This window comes from Aspergillus sydowii, assembly GCF_001890705.1.
Source record: "Aspergillus sydowii CBS 593.65 unplaced genomic scaffold ASPSYscaffold_14, whole genome shotgun sequence".
Classification (NCBI taxonomy): domain Eukaryota; kingdom Fungi; phylum Ascomycota; class Eurotiomycetes; order Eurotiales; family Aspergillaceae; genus Aspergillus; species Aspergillus sydowii.
This window is the reverse complement of record NW_024467872.1, coordinates 248364-264274: the sequence shown is the minus strand read 5'-3', so window position 1 is coordinate 264274 and position 15911 is coordinate 248364. Positions and strand designations below refer to the sequence as shown.

At 50.4% G+C, this 15911-nt stretch overlaps 6 protein-coding genes and 1 non-coding gene across 7 annotated transcripts; 5 read left to right on the top strand and 2 right to left on the bottom strand.

Moving 5' to 3' along the window:
• Nucleotides 1-544: 544 nt before the first annotated feature.
• Nucleotides 545-3133, bottom strand: ASPSYDRAFT_487599 (putative MFS transporter Fmp42). Its single transcript, XM_040847700.1, has 4 exons — nucleotides 3048-3133; nucleotides 2561-2988; nucleotides 2357-2504; nucleotides 545-2307 (listed from the first exon to the last, which is right to left on the bottom strand). The coding sequence occupies exons 2-4, from the start codon at nucleotides 2985-2987 to the stop codon at nucleotides 780-782; spliced, it is 2103 nt and encodes a 700-aa protein (XP_040697904.1). The 5' UTR covers nucleotide 2988; nucleotides 3048-3133; the 3' UTR covers nucleotides 545-779.
• A 1953-nt stretch (nucleotides 3134-5086) lies between these two features.
• ASPSYDRAFT_61441 (Zn(II)2Cys6 transcription factor) lies at nucleotides 5087-7297 on the top strand (the record flags this gene model as incomplete). The annotated part of the gene is made up of 9 exons (XM_040849992.1): nucleotides 5087-5178; nucleotides 5251-5279; nucleotides 5335-5529; nucleotides 5603-5910; nucleotides 5968-6235; nucleotides 6292-6747; nucleotides 6811-6917; nucleotides 7007-7106; nucleotides 7161-7297. The coding sequence occupies 9 exons, from the start codon at nucleotides 5087-5089 to the stop codon at nucleotides 7295-7297; spliced, it is 1692 nt and encodes a 563-aa protein (XP_040697903.1).
• A 1188-nt stretch (nucleotides 7298-8485) lies between these two features.
• On the top strand, nucleotides 8486-9949 carry ASPSYDRAFT_50096 (uncharacterized protein). Its single transcript, XM_040848002.1, has 3 exons — nucleotides 8486-8663; nucleotides 8725-8835; nucleotides 8899-9949. Exons 1-3 carry the CDS (start codon nucleotides 8642-8644, stop codon nucleotides 9534-9536), a joined length of 771 nt encoding a protein of 256 aa, XP_040697902.1. The 5' UTR covers nucleotides 8486-8641; the 3' UTR covers nucleotides 9537-9949.
• Nucleotides 9950-9957: 8 nt separating this feature from the next.
• ASPSYDRAFT_t126 lies at nucleotides 9958-10116 on the bottom strand. Its single transcript has one exon. It is a non-coding gene; the product is annotated as a tRNA-His (tRNA).
• Nucleotides 10117-11555: 1439 nt separating this feature from the next.
• On the top strand, nucleotides 11556-12642 carry ASPSYDRAFT_61440 (uncharacterized protein; the record flags this gene model as incomplete). Its single annotated transcript, XM_040849991.1, has 2 exons — nucleotides 11556-12417; nucleotides 12467-12642. The coding sequence occupies 2 exons, from the start codon at nucleotides 11556-11558 to the stop codon at nucleotides 12640-12642; spliced, it is 1038 nt and encodes a 345-aa protein (XP_040697901.1).
• A 282-nt stretch (nucleotides 12643-12924) lies between these two features.
• ASPSYDRAFT_160697 (MDR family MFS transporter) lies at nucleotides 12925-14596 on the top strand (the record flags this gene model as incomplete). The annotated part of the gene is made up of 2 exons (XM_040842930.1): nucleotides 12925-13014; nucleotides 13070-14596. The coding sequence occupies 2 exons, from the start codon at nucleotides 12925-12927 to the stop codon at nucleotides 14594-14596; spliced, it is 1617 nt and encodes a 538-aa protein (XP_040697900.1).
• A 571-nt stretch (nucleotides 14597-15167) lies between these two features.
• Nucleotides 15168-15878, top strand: ASPSYDRAFT_35615 (ankyrin repeat domain-containing protein; the record flags this gene model as incomplete). Its single annotated transcript, XM_040845352.1, has 2 exons — nucleotides 15168-15218; nucleotides 15291-15878. The coding sequence occupies 2 exons, from the start codon at nucleotides 15168-15170 to the stop codon at nucleotides 15876-15878; spliced, it is 639 nt and encodes a 212-aa protein (XP_040697899.1).
• Nucleotides 15879-15911: the final 33 nt, after the last annotated feature.

The window sequence follows — 15911 nt, the reverse complement described above, 5'->3', positions numbered from 1 at the left end:
AAAATCGCCATCTACTGCTCAACCCTGCGATATGGTTGAAGCCCGAGCCTAATCCCGATCCTGATCCATTCGATGATCTATCCTGTCACTCGAGCTCGCAAAATAACGACTATCTCCCTAGCTCCAGTCGGCGCCGATCGTCATCGATACACCATATATCGATTCAACGCCCGGCGTTCATCGCGGGAGGAGAATAATGCGCGCAAAACAAAACCAACAGGGAGTTCCCTCCGATTCGTCTATACCTACATACCCTGGCGAGGAGGGATGATACGAGACATGACTATCATGAGAGCACTTTCTCTTTGATTCGCTTCGCATCGCATCGCATCCTTTATTTGATCGCTCCTTAATATCGAATACCCGTCCATAAAGTGGACGGGATTTATATATATATGTTGGATTTAAACCCTACTTTTTTTTGTCTTGGGGGTGACACATGTATCCATCCCTTTATTCTTTGAGTATATATTTTTACATAGCAAAATTTCTAGTCACATATTTGTATATCCAGAGCAGGAAAGAAACAAAAAAAAACGAAGGAATATTCAAGAAATGGAAGAAAAAAAAAATTGAAATTGAGAACGAGAACCATAGTAATATATCGGTCGCATCGCAATATATGAGTACTGGAGTGGGTATAGCATAACAAAGAAGTAGGTAGTAGGTACGTTATCGTGCCAGACGAGTAATACAATATCGGTCGTCAATCGTTTTCGTTGCTATCATTATTAGGTTATACTTTTAAGTAGGGATGTGTAGTAATGGAAGCAAATAAGTTAAGGAGTCCTTAAACTCCCATAAGAAGGCGACTGCGGCTGCGGCCTCGATGGAATTGAACGCGGCTGCAGAAGAGGCTGGTGCTCCCAATCTCTTGCCACAATGCCATCGTAATCCCGGGCTACGACGGCGAACTCGGGATCGGTGATACCAGCACCGGGCTCGCCTGAGGCCGCCATACCTGCGGCTTGGTGCCAAACAAAGAGGACGAGGGCAGCCCCCGTGACGGCAGTGAGAGCAGTTAGAATGAAGTTTACTGGGATGGGGTTTCGTTCGAAGACAGTGAATGTGAGCGCGTCGAGGCCTGCTTGCGCGAAGTTCCCCAGTCCTGCGATGCAGATGATCAGCCCGTAGACTTTGCCGAAGGTTTGGAAGCCGAAGACTTTGGCGGCGTAGTCAGACACGGCGGTGTAATAGAATGGACGGTAGACGACGAAGAGGATGACGTTTGCGTAGGCCGCTTCATGGCTATCTGGGATACAGCCTAAGGCGCCGATGACAGTTGCTGTTGCGGAGAGAACAAGGAGGACAAATGGTGTGCTGGCGGTATCGAGGATTGTTCCAATGAACGGAACGGAAGCGAGGCCACCCAGGGGGAGGAGGAAATCAAAGAACTCGTTGATGCGACGTGCGTCTTCCACGGAGTCAAAGAGATACTCATATTGCTGGCGGATGGAAGCGACAAAGTAATTGATGCGAAGCATCTGTAGGACAGTGAAAAATGCGATCAGCGCGAACCACGGAGAGCGGATTTGCTCAATCGCGGAGCAGCCGTGCATTGCGCCCCAGACGCCACCGGTGGTGTGCTTGTTTGGTGCATTCGGGCTAGGGAGGGCGTGTGTTGCATTGGTCTCGTTGATATCCTGACCGTCATTCAGTGCTTGACCAAGATCGGTAATGGTGGACGCGTTGTCGTCATCGGCAAGGAGATCCTGGATTTTGCTGACAACGCTTTGGCGGTGCATACGGCGATCATTTCGTTGACGTTCACCCTCGTCGCGGTCCAAAATATGGTCATCGACACGATCGGCAGCTTCGGCGATAATGTGATCTTCCGCTTGCTGCACGAGTTCCCCAACCGTTTTATATGACGTTTTTGGCATGATCGACAACTGCGCAATTAGTATAAGCACTGGGACCACAAGGTAGACCAAGAAGAATTTCTGGGATGAGAACGAGGCATTTGTTTTCTCATTCATGATGCGAAAGATCAGGAAGACGGCGCTGGATGCATCGAAAGCACCGGTCAAAGATGAGAGTATCAGCCCTGAGCGAGCTGGGAAGGTGTTTGATAGATGGAACGATGAAATGAAAATGAAAGGCCCCCCCAGAGCTAAGAAAAGGTACCCAGCGACATATCCATCAAACGGGAGATGGTTCGCGAGTGCGAGGAGAAGCGCTCCCACAAAGAGGAAAATACTCCCAATTATCCCGCACACTCGAGGCCCATAAGTATCAAGGATAGTACCGACTGGGAGAGCGGACACATTTGTGGCGACTGCCGCAATCGTGAACATCAGATTAAGACTACATCGTGGTTAGCAGGGCATCGACATACCCAAGTTTAGGCGCTCACTGGAGTTCCTGCCCGTAGCAAACATCCTCTCCTCCCCAACAAAACTCACTGTAGACCCCTTCACTTATAAATACCGGTTTGATAGCTGCAAACCCAAACACTGTCCCTGCTGAAAAGAAGCAGTAAAGCACGGCAACAAGTACCTGGACTTTGAAACTTGTCAGTCCACAGAATAGCAAGCTGGCAGCAGTAAGTTCAACCTACAAGCCCTTTTTACACCACCAACTTCGAAAGCCCCGGTGGTCTCCAGCGGGCCCCAGTTGTCTTGGTCTAACTCAGCAGACTCCGCTGCTTCTCCGCCCCCCGCCGAGTGATCGCCATGACCGTGCTTGGAGACGAGAGAGGAAACCCTCGACAGAGAATTATAGTCGTGGTCTGCGCCATCTCTGGTGGCCTGGGTCCAGCCCAGACCAGCATACGGGTTGAAGTTTAGGCGGTGCCTTAGAGATGGTAGATCGGTGACAGATGGAAACGACGATGCTACTGAGGTATCGGGAAGATCGTTGTACGATTCTTCATCATCGTCATTGTAAGGTTCTCGTACGGGGCTCTGATCCCGATCCTGCTGACGGCGGAATGACGCTGGATTCGGCTCCCAAGACTCTAGGTAGGAGACTCGAGGGAGGGACATTCTATATATGTACAGGCATTAACCTAGACTCCGTGGCCAGGACAATGAAGATGGTATTACCTTTGGGGAGGAGGGCTTAAATGTCCAGTCTCCGACCGCTGTCGCTCACGTCAATTGCAAGGGTGGCGATAATTAGTTGAATAGCGGTGGTGATATAGACGACAGTAGGGAGCATCCAAGGTGCGGGGATTCCTCAAGGATCAAGGCCCATTTACAGCCAGGCACAAGGGTATTTTATACAGGGTTGTTGATACTGTTGATACTGGATAAGGCCACGACGGCGAGAGCAAGAAAAGAGAAGGGAGATGACGCGACCGGCGGCGACGATGATGACAGGGAGGACGAGAGCAGCTCAGAGCAGGCAGAGAGCAGGCAGAGCTCAGTCACAAGTGAGACTTGGGACGGCGTCACCTGACTGGAGCTCTCCCCGCAGATGTTCTGTTGTCGCGCTTCTTCCTTGCATCGTTTCCAAGGTTCCTCCAACCTCACCAAAGTCCTGCCTCCACTCAAATGGAGCCATTGGCAGCCAAAGTCTCGATGATAAGCTGCCATCCGCGGACTCGTGCCGCATCGCCAATGGCGGCTTTCCCTCAAACCTTGTGCCGTTGGTGAAACGTGGACCTGACTCGTGCAACTTATTTGGCGGCAAATATTTACGACATCATCAGCTCCGGAAGCTTCCCTGAAGCTTTCCCCAGAAACTCTCTGAAGCCCAGTGTTGTCGAATTAATCACGCATTTGGCTATTCAGCTCTCGGGAATATCCTGGCGGACTCAATTTTAACAAACCTCATTCAAACAAGCTGAATTTCCTTCGTACACTCTCCGGGCCCATATAACTCCGGAGGGAAAGAAGGAAAGAACAAAGAAAAGAAAAAGAAACAAATCCAAAACTGCTCTAGACTCGTAAGGCGTGAGCTGTGTCTCGATCAGCTATCTCCGTTTCAGAATGTTCTCCGTCCCAACCGCGACTAGGCTCCGCGGCGGTCTCTTTCTCTCACGCTATTATCCAGGGTACGGGTGCAATTGGAAACGATCGAGGGCAATAATGGCCTGATGGCGCCACGGAGACTTGCAGGGGGGCGGAACAATCTGCATTCTTCTCGGCAGCTCTGCGAGCTCCAAGTCGGCACTGGGGCGCCGTTGAACTGATTGGACCCAGCAAAGCAAAAGTGGCCAGAACGAAGGACTCTGCCGAATGGTTGCTTCTGAAGTATCCGGATTCCCTAAACGTTTGAGAGTTCAGCTACTGCAGCTAACGGGGGTCATCAACGTCTTTTGGACCCAGATGACTCTGTGATCCAAAAGGAGTTGCGGTAATTCGCAGAACTTCTGCATGCGATGCACAGGCCAAACTCAATTTAGCAGCAAAGTCTTCCCCCCTTAAAGGCTGAAATAGGAAGATCAAAAGAAGCTCCGCACTCGACAAGCTAACGTGCAATCAAAGGTGCGCAAATGCTCCTGAGAACCCCATTGACAGACCGAAGAAAATGCTCCGCGGTGAGTGTGGGCTTTCCCTCTTTAGCTGTGAGGATTTGCTTGTTTGGGCAATGATCAGATGTTGGCGTGCCAATCGCCATGCGGTTCTCGGGGACAATGCGAGCGGCGATCGAAAAACCTCAAGCTCGAGCCACTTGGGAATTGCGGATGGGCTCGGTTTCATTTCCAGGGCGAACATCGTCATTATTCCTGAGAACCTGCCATGTGGACGGGACCGACACCAAACCAAATTAACAACTATAGCCCCTGAAGCTGTGAGCATGCTGCCATGCCGACAATACCGGAGCTCTTCTGGAGGGAAAGATCAGCCTGCCTTTTCCCTGTTCTCCTACTCACCCAGGCTTGGTGCCGTTATTTTCTTGGTATTTTAGTTATCAATGCTAATTTGACGGCTCCACTTTGCATGAACGGTTCATCCACACTTGAGCCGTTGTACATTATTTTGCCCATCGCAATCACTGTCACATTGCGTTAAGCTGCATCTACACCTTTAGTGCTCCTTATTCTTTCGACAGCCTCCTCTTCATTATTAGCTTCTTGAGTTCTTCTGTCGTGTTTTCAACATGGGCTTGCTTCTTCCGAATTTCGTATTTACCGCCCATGGTTGCTTCGCCCAGCATTGATGTTTCTCATCTATGGCTTTTACCAGCGTCTGCCGAAGACAGCTCTGCCCATAGCGTTATGAGGGGTTGGTAAGTGGGATGCGCTCGCCTCGGCATACCTCGGACATCGCGTCTATTCTAACGCCATTCCTTGTCCTACAGTCTGACTTGCCGCAAACGCCATCTGAAATGTTAGCCCTCCCTCTTGATGGCCCTCGACTACCGTATCTGATGGTTAATATGCAGGTGATAAAACCGGAACTGAATGTCTTCGCTGCCAACGCTCTGGGCGACAGTGTATTCCCGCACCAGCGAAGCCAGAGGAGGTTACCTTCCGACATGGTCAAAACCCGTCTATGCGATCGAAAGATCCTCCGCGATATGGGGAGAGTGACTTGTCGTTTCCGGATAATCAAGTTTGGATGGAAGTGCCACCTGAATGTGAGTATCGCATCGCACTTGGCCCTCGCGGCGGATGTAAGTAGCTGCTTGGAACAATGGCTAACTTATCTAGTAACTTTCGAAGATGAGACAGAGCAGACAGCCGCCGATTATCACGTCGTCTCGGCGGGAGAGTCACCAGTAGTCCCGAAGACGACGCGCAAAGCTCGATTCAGCACTTCGACTTCGACCTTACCTTCGATAGCATCTCCAACTCAAGCGTTTACTTCAAGTGCTGGACCGTCGCGCAAGATCCCCCATTCACGAACTCATTCAATGGATTCACTCCTGCCACCGGACACTCCGCGCGACCATCCGAAGCTGGCAGATTTTAACGAAGCTTTCCTTTTACGACACTTCCAACGAACTCTCGGCCCATGGGTTCTCCACCCCTTCCTCCTTTTGTCCACAGCAGAATAACTAATTTGGCCGCTTTAGCTTGACTCATGTGACCACGAAAGACAATTCTCAATGGATGTTGTGGAACGAGCGCCCTCCTACCCTCTATTACTCTACGCATGCTTGGCCACCGCGGCCCGCCACCTCTCTCAAACGACGAACCTAATTCCCCCGAACACTGCAGACGAATACCACGAGAAATGCATTGCTATCCTCCTTCCCGGTCTTGGGAATTGGGAATCGAGAATAGGACTAGATATTCTGCTGGCGTCCACAGTTATTCTGCGCTTTTTTGAGCAGATTTCATGTATGTCGAACCGTCATAGTTTACTCTTGAGTGAAATCACTCTGACAATTGAGTAGCACATGCCCCCTCGAACGATTCACAGCGACACCTCCTAGCTGGCTCTGTATACATAAGCTCTCAGGTTGATTGCGCTGTATCTGGTGGCCTTGCAGAGGCATCCTTTTGGGTGTTTGTAATGCAAGACATCCAATTTGCTCTAGCTTCCCAGAATCCCCTGCGCCTTACGTTGAGCCCGTTCGACGAGAGACTACAGCTCATGTGGACACATCGAGTGTCCCAAACCGACCGCGACTGGGCGCATCGCGCAGTGTGGCTCTTGGCCGGATCTATCAATTACTGTTATGGCGGACGCGACCCCCATGCAACTGCGACGGAAAGAAACATATTGAAGCAAAAGATCAATGCCTGGGAAGCACGAAAGCCAGATGCATTCCGTCCATTGCACTTTTCACTTGCCGACTCAAGGATTGGCAGACCCTATCCTGTTGTCTGGTACACCAAACCGCTTTACGGTAAGTCATTGAGTGCCTGATTGATGCATATACCTGATTAGGCCATTTACTGACTCAAACTAGCAACTGCCGCGCAACATATTTGCCTAGCTAAAGCTTTGATACAGGAGTACGAAGTCCGGAATTTGTACGCAAACCACAATCCAAGACAGGATATTAGCACAATAGAGGTTTGTTTGCCCTAACTCAAATCTCAAGAGAGCAGCCCTTGATACAGCAAATAAAAAATAAAAGAACGGTCTCGTTAACAGAATACTAGGACGACGTGACGAAAAATTTGGGTATTCTTTTTGGTATCGCTCTCTCAAGTGATGGCGACCCGTCTACCCGCGTCATGGCATGCTATGCACTATGTGCTTGTAAGGGTCTTGGTTTATTTTACTATCTACTTATTTTACTAACCAGTGCTGCAGGTGGTTCCTGGGTTCGTGATCCACTTTCGCGGAGATGTCTCCTTGATTTGCTTCAAAAGACAGAAGCAGAAAACGGATGGCCATGGGCTTTTGTATCGCAAAGGCTAGGCCAAGAGTGGCACCTCACTGCAAGCTGACCTTGCCGGTAGGCCAATTACACTCATATCGGCTCCGTAGAGCCGGAACTTTGAATATTTGCATCAGGCTATCAACATGTCACTCCGTGTAAGAGCGGACTCACATGTGATTACATTGAGAACTCAAAAATCCAAACCCACCACCCTAGGGTACGTTGGACAACCTTGCTATTATCGGCCCCAAAGGCTGGAAGCAGCAAAGCATTTTTAAGGAATAGAGATGGCTCATGCCGCTCTTATTTCCTGCCCAATTGCCTTGGCTTCAGGACTAGAAAATCTTTTAAAGGCAAGCCCCGTTTGATTATGCTATATGATCCGCAGGTCTCATGCCAGTTGGATATTGTTTGCCTTATATACCCCGCGCGTCCTCGTGGTCCGTCTTGGAAACGCCCCCGAGAGAACGAATGGTTTATTTCCTTTGTATATTATGAAATGAATATAAATATATGCTTTACGACAATATTTATTTTGCTTCGTTACAAGCGTCGATGATTTTTCCGTGCGCTAACAGTACGCAGCCTTGCGAAGGATTGCCTTTTCTCTTAACCAGATCTAGTCGTGCTCCGCCTCGAAGACCACGCCAAAAGCAAGACTGATAACTACTCGTAAATTTGCCACAGCCAAGGACCTATTTCAGTGTTGTCTTCACCTTTTTGGCCTGAAGCGTTTGCGAGTTTTCCTCAAGACGTGCTTAACGAAGGGGCCAGTAGCCTTTGGCATGGCTTGGCTTTTACAGCCTTGTGCTTGGTCCACTTGGCCTTCTTTGGCCCAAGTCTTGGGTTTCCTTTTCTAACCTTCACGATTGAGATATGATTGGAGAGCATGGTCTAACGGTTCAGATCGTGCGCTTTAGACTTCCGTTATGATCCAATCGGCTGCCGTGACCCCTGCGAATTGTGAGAAGGCTGTGCCTGCTGGAGACCTTCGTCGTGTTCTTACCAGCCACGTTGGGATCATACCTATGCAAGGTCGGAGAATCACCGTGAGACCCAAAGTTTGATGTTTCAGCTGAAGATGGGGTCGGAATAGGGTCTTCCAAATGCGTGTTAGGGTTCAGGCTGCCCAACCTATATAAATCCCGTTTTCAAACCCCAGAGCTCCATTCCTCTAGAGTCGCCTATAATTTCTTCTAATCATCTTTCAACTACTTTCCCCACACGTTCAGTTATGGGTTTCTTCGGAGGCAGAGGCCGCGGCAAGGGCCGTAATGGGCGGCCAAACCGAGGTGCACAACCATACAATGCTGTGCCGCAAGGCGTGTCTCATGGATACCATAAATCTGGCGGTGGCAAGAAAAGCCGGACGTGCAACCCGAAGGTAGCATGCTTCGCGGTCTTGGTATGGATGGCCGTAGTGGTCATGAGTGGTTTGTTATTTCCCAACTATCCAAGAGAATGACCAGAGTGCAGCCACTAATAGGACGCCAGCGATCACACTCGTCGGTTGCATGAGCAAAAGCCCCGGAATTGACCAGCTCTATCTTGTTGAACTTCGTCATAACACATCTTATGAATTCCGATTTGGTATTGGATATTTCGGTTAGCCTTCCTAAGCCTTACCTACCCCAGAGGAGCCAACTAACTTTACAACCCCATATCCAGGCGGATGCATATCCGCAACATCCCTAGATGAAAGCGCGAGCACCTCCTCCTCCACTCACTGCGTCGACAACCTCCGCGCCCCCGACCTCGACGATCTTACCGAAACCTTTGTCGAGAACCTCCCAAGTGCAAGTGATCTCGGCCCAGTCCTAAATACAGCCCTTCCACTAGCTCGAGACCTCCAAACAAACGTCTTCTTCTTTCCCCTTCCCCCGATCCACCTCTCCTTTTTCGGCCTCAGCGGCGCCATCCTCTTATTCGGACTAGGCGGCAAAGCGCGCAGCCGCGCATACAATTTCGGCATCGTTGCCGCCGCTGTATTGGGGGCACTGGCCATGACCACAGCATTCATCATGTGCATTGGGTCTCTGCAAGCCATGAACGCGCTGGAGCTGCTCATTGGCGGCGACAATACCGATGCCAGCACCGATGCGAATCTAATAGCCGACCCGGTGAGAATCGACATTGGCAACGGGATAAGGCTACATGGTGCGCATAGGCTTGCGCACGTGCAGTATGCGCTGGCGGCGTTTACGATGCTGTTCTACGTCTTGCTTGGGACTATGTATGCGAAGAGGAAGCCAGATGAACCAATTGTGGTTATGAGTGCGAATCCTATGCGGTGGGCGAGGAGGTAGAGATAGATGTATTCTGGCTTTGTATGATTTTGTGTGATTTATCTATGTGGATTGTGCTGCTTCGCGGAGGTGATCTGTTTAGTAGAGGGCAAGACTTGCTGGTGCACGCGTTATGATTATGGATACTTATTCGAAACTCTGAATCTATACGATTAATTCCGCGACTACCACCATTGTTTATTTGTTTCATTCTTTTCGGTAAGCTCGATATGCTTGAGGATGACAGTGGTGTGTAAATTAATGAGACGCTGTCGTGGGCAGCCGTTTCTCAGGTAGCGTCCCTACTCCGAACAGTGACAACGCAAGCATCCCGACAATATTTAACGCTTTTCCTGGATCACGATGTCTTTCACAACACGCTTTATCAAGTTTAATGCAAAGTTGGCAAAAGAAAAAAAAAAAAAAAAAAAAAAAAAAGGAACGACAGCACTGCGGTTCGAACGCAGGTCCCCGAAGGGAGTAGATAACTTCCTGATTTAGGATTCACTAGTGAAGACAGTTAGCTAAGAAGGTTTTATGTTTTGCGGGTTGTGATTGGTTAACGCACAGTCTACCGCCTTAACCACTCGGCCATACTGCCTATTCGGCACCCTTTTTTTCGCTATAGTGTCTGATAAATAGAGAGGTGATAGGCCGTTCTGAGATTTATTGCCAGCAGAATATTGCAGAATCGGGAGTTGTACCCCGAGTGGTCGAGGCGGTGGGTGATGCATAATGATGACATAGCATAAAGGGTCAATGGCTCTTGTAGGTAGTTAGTCTGGCTTTCCGTGCCTGGTTGTTTTATCTGGCAGAGACATGAACTTAGCTAGGGTGAGACTGTCTATGTCCTGCACTGCCTTGCTGAAGGCTTTTTAAACGATCGGATAGTCGGGGTATGAGTTACATGCAAGTGATAGACACCTACTGACCTGGATATGCGTAGCTCTCCGTAGGGCACTCCACGGCTGATGCTAGAAAGTACCTTCGCGTGAGTGAACCTCAATTCATTCCAAGTCCTATGTTAGACTAAGCTGGAATGGATTGAGAAGTCCGGACGTTAACCAACTTCATCGGGGAAATTCGCGATTTCTTTTAGTTAATCAAAGTGACGAGGGTTTGGCCGGATTGAGCCCTAGATCTCTGCCACGTTATTGTCGCAGCAATATCAGCAAGACTCTAGCTGCTAATGGTGTCAGATATCTGGGCATCATAGCCAACGAATATACGCTTCGCAGTGGGTGCGGTTTTGCAGACTTCTTGGGCCTCATATACACCTTCCAACATTGCGCCGGTATTCTATAACTGCAACTGTGCGAGGAGACCACAGATGGTGGGCCATGTACTCCAGGTCTCTTGCCGGATTTTGAAGTAATTGTGCTCACTGAAGAGTGGCGAGAGTTTTCATAGTTTCGGAGTAGGGAAAGTATGTGTCTTAGACAGCATCTGGAGTGTAGCTGGGAACGGCAGGCAGATCTTGGATACTTCTACTATAAGAATATCGGGGGATTGGTGGCGCTGTGGTTAATTGACATGTTATACCCAGTCTTGAAAGACAGGAAGGAACAGCAAGCTTTATCTCAAGCGCCATGCTATTGATGCAACTTGTCGACATCCTTGTCTTTTTTCCTGCACGCGGGGGGGAACTGCTGCGTACGGACCAGGACCAAAAATTGGTTAATGCGGGGACTGTAACCACACTCCACGTCAACGCCACTTGCCCGACCTTTTGCATGAAGCAGAAGCTGTTAATAGCAAGAATAACCCATTGTCGCGAGCACGTCCCACACGTTGCGTGCGGGGAAGACAGGTACGTGGGCCCAGCATGTCAATCTATACCAATCTACTGCTGCGGTTCCGCGCACATTCCGCCCCCCATATCCATACGCCCGATGGATACTATGGGGCATTTTCTGGGCCATCACTCATCATCTCCAGGTTCGTGGGGTTGGCAAGCGAGGAGGGGAAGATATTTAGATACCCAGATCTCCCATTTCTTGCAACCCACTCAGCTTCTCACCTATACACCCAACAGACACTATGGCACCCTCCGAGTACACCTCGCTCCCCAGCTTCGACGAACTCCCAGCAGTAAAGGGCATGCCCCAAGGCTGCGCATGGGGGGTCTTTGACAAGGACGGACAAAAAGACCACATCGGGTGCCTGAACCTCCTCACTCCATCTGTAGTCCAGGCGGCCCTAAAGGAGGCGCAAGAGGGCTATTCGGTCTCGCTGAACTGGCCGATCAACGCGATCCATACGCCCGGGTTCCAGCGCGCGGGCCTGCAGCACAAGGTGTCTTCGTTCCAGGATACACCGTTTAAACTGCATGGGTTTGACGATGAAGTGTCGTTTAACACGCAGTGCTCGAGTCAGTGGGATAGTCTGGTGCATTTTGCACACCAGCCGACTGGGTTTAGTTACAACGGGGTGAAGACGAGTAAGGAGGCGCTGACCCAGGCGAATACGCCATTTGAGAAGGACTGCGGGCTGCCGACGCTGGATCATTGGCACTCGCGAGGGGGTCTGGTTGGGCGTGGTGTTTTGCTGGATTATAAGGCTTGGGCGGATGCGCAGGGCCGTGTTTATTCGCCGTTTGACGCACACAAGATCACAGTGAAGGAGCTGGAAGAGGTTGCAAGGTGGGAAGGGGTTGAGCTGCGGCAAGGGGATATCTTGATCATTCGCAGTGGGTTCACCAAGGGGCTGACGGAGGCTGCGACGGCAGAGAAGCAGCGCGAGTTAATGGCTAGCCACCGCACGGTTGGAGTGGAGGGAAGCACTGAGAGTGCGAAGTGGTTCTGGAATCATCATTTTGCGGCTGTTGCCGGCGATGCGATTGCGTTTGAGCAGCTGCCTCCTGTCAAGGAGGATGGGACCGAGGGTGGTGTGGGTGACCTGGGTGAGTTCTACAGCTTCACTGCCTTTAAGCAATGCTAATTATGTATCAGTGTTGCACCAGTACTTCCTGGGCATGTTCGGACTCAACATCGGAGAACTGTGGGATCTCGAGGCCCTGTCCAAGGCCTGTGCTGGGAAGAAGAAGTACTCGTTCCTGCTTACCAGCTGTCCCTTGAATGTCCCTGGTAGTGTAGGCAGTCCGCCAAACGCCCTAGCCATTTTCTAGCTGCACTAGACATTTATTACCGGAGTTACATCAAGACATGCAGTTATCCTATGCCAATATGTAAAGTGCTTCTGTTATATCCCAATGCGGGCAGAGTTAGGGCTCAGCCGCGCCTTCCACGCCCTTTGGATGATCCGCTGCAGATAAAACAACTCCTCTTTCCCCTCAGTCCGCAGTTTCAAACATAATCGCAGAATGGACGAAATCTCAGTTGTTCAACCTCCTAAAACGTCCCCTGGTTTAGAATCACCGGTGCAGCCAGGACCAGCTACTATCACCGCCATGGAGCCTCTCGAGGTGTCTGAAGACCCGGCCGGTTCCCCCCCAGCTAGGTCCAAGTTGCGCATCTTTAGTATCATACTCATGCTTTGTGTAAGCTGCTCTCACATATCCCGTAGACCCTGGTGGGAATTAACAGCCGTGATAGCTCGTCCTCTTCATCGCGGCGCTCGACCAGACCATTGTCGCAACTGCCATTCCTTCAATGACCAAAGACCTGAACTCCGCTGCAGGCTATACGTGGATCGGTGCCTCCTATCTACTCGCAATGTGTGCCGCAAATCCAACGTGGGTGCGCATCAGCGACATCTGGGGCCGCAAGCCTGCCGTCCTCGGTGCAAACATTGTCTTCGCCATCGGTAGTGTCATTGCAGGTGCCAGCACTACTATGCCTATGCTGATTGCCGGACGAGGGGTGCAAGGCCTTGCCGGCGGAGGTATCATGTCGCTGGTCACTATCATTATTGCAGATCTTTTCAGTATGCGGAGTCGATCTCTGTATGTCAGTGCGACTGCGCTTGTCTGGGTCCTGGCTGGAACCACTGGCCCTGTTATTGGGGGCGCTCTATCGCAGTATGCAACCTGGCGCTGGTGCTTCTGGATAAATCTCCCTGTCTGTGGCGTTGCTCTGGTCGTCATATTCCTTTTCCTTGACCTGCACAGCCCACATACGCCTCTGCGCGATGGCTTGAAGGCCATTGACTGGTTTGGAACCGCCTCGACTGTCACTATTATTCTTTTACTTCTCCTTGGCCTCGACTTCGGTGGCGTGACGTTTGCCTGGGATAGCCCAACCGTAATTTGCATGGTCGTGTTTGGAACCTTACTTGTTGGATTCTTTATCTTCGCCGAAAGACGCCTTGCGAGGTACCCCCTGTTGGATTTGAGGGTTTTCCAGGACTGGTCCAACAATGCCGCTGTTATAGTTGCTGTTTCACATAGCATGGCTACGACAGGCACAGAGTACTACCTACCCTTATACTTCCAAAGCGTCAAGCAAGCATCGCCTAGCAAAAGTGGTATTCTGATCTTACCCATGATGATCACTGCATCGCTCTGCGACATCTCCATAGGCGTTCTTGTTCACAAGACCGGCCGCTACCGAGAGGTTATTTGGGCTGGAACGATGCTCCTGACTCTGGGGACGGGGCTGTATATCACATTTGGAATTGATACGTCCCTGGCGCATATTATCGGCTTTCAGGTTATAGGAGGTATCGGCTTCTCCATGCTCCTCATCACGCCCATGCTCGCGCTCCAGAACAACGTTGCGCAACCGGACGTGGCGGTCGCGACAGGGACATTAAGCTTCATGCGCAGTATTGCTACTTCTCTGTCCATCGTGCTTGGTGGTGTAGTCTTCCAGAATAGCATGTCTGGTCAGCAACCATCTCTTGTATCGGCTGGTCTTGACGACGCCCATCTCTTGTCATTTTCCGGACATGAGGCTGCAGCAAGTGTGGAGTTGGTCGCGTCAGTCCAGGGCCCAGCTCAGAATCGCGCTGTCCTGAATGCATACTCAGTGAGTATCCGCAATATGTTTATACTGTACACGGCTGTCGCGGCCGTGGGGTTGTTGGCCAGCCCGTTCATTAAGCAGCGCCACATGAGTGAGGAGCATCAGGAGACTAAGACTGGGGTTGAGAATATGACGGCGCATAAGCCGAAGGATTGATCTGAAGGATGTCCTTGAGGTGGCTGCTAGACAGTAGTGGCTGAGACGCTGAAGAACCCGATTATACTCTCTCTTATTCGTGAAATGGTCACCAGCCATTTAGGGGTTTCTAATGATAACATGCCTTCCATTTGTGTTCGCACAGTAGTGGGATAAATAACAAAGACAAGATTTAATCAAGAAAGAGAATTCAGGAAATCCATTGAATCTACGCCAATAGCACCCTGGCCGATAGCCTTGAGATATGGTCCTAGTTTAGGACTTGGATATTGTCGTGGAAGGAGCGAGCGAACATGAGCTTTTAACGACTCTAATTAGGACTCTTTGTCAAGAATAATCATCTGTTACCAGAATCGATGGTTTCTATCTCTAACTCTCATTTCGTAAGCCAATCAAGGTGTCTGTGTCGTTGTGTCTTGGCAGTGAGTATGCGCCTTAATGGTGTCCCTTTTAGGATAAGGACAATCCCAAAAGGGACATCATTAAGGCGCGTATACTACCCCATTATCAATTTTCGAATCTGGACACCCAGATGATGTTTTCTTTTGTCCTCAGTGTCCACTCTTCAGGAATGGCATCCCTCGACGAACTGCACGAAGATATTCTCCACCAACTTGCCCAGGTTCGTTATCCCCTCGAAGCATTGTCTCTTCTAGCGCAATCAAGTTAACAGAGACCGACCCTTGACCCACAGCTATTCAGTAAATCAGACATTTTCTCATTACGGCTTACATCTCGGCATCTTTTCATCTTCCTGACTCCTTATCTGGACAAGCTTCTCGTCTCCGAAATCCGCGCCGGAACACACACCCACCTGCACCGCGCAGCAGCAATACCGCCAAAAGCACCAGACCAGGATCACTATAAACACGGGATCATTGTGCGGTTGGTAAAAGAGGACGCACCCGTTAACCAGCACGGCGAAAACTCCGAAACGGCTCTCCATTCCGCATCGCGCAGCGGGAATTTGGCGGCAATGCACTCTCTACTTAACGCCGGTGCGGAGGTCGATGCTCTTTCGTTTCATGGTTGGACCCCGCTGCGTCTGGCCTGTCGGTATGGTTATGCTGATGCCGCCCGGGTTTTGCTGGATTTTGGGGCCGGGACTCACGAGTCTGGGAGCTTTGGGTGGACGGCGATGCAATACGCACTCTGGAATGGGCACGAGGAGTGTGTGGAAGTACTACGCGAATATGGAGTGACTAGTACCGATGCCCTTACCACAGTAAACACCGTGAAGCAGCAGTGGGGAATATACGTGTATCAGAACAAGCCCATCTAACCCTAATGAAGGCATACTGTATATGTAAGAAAA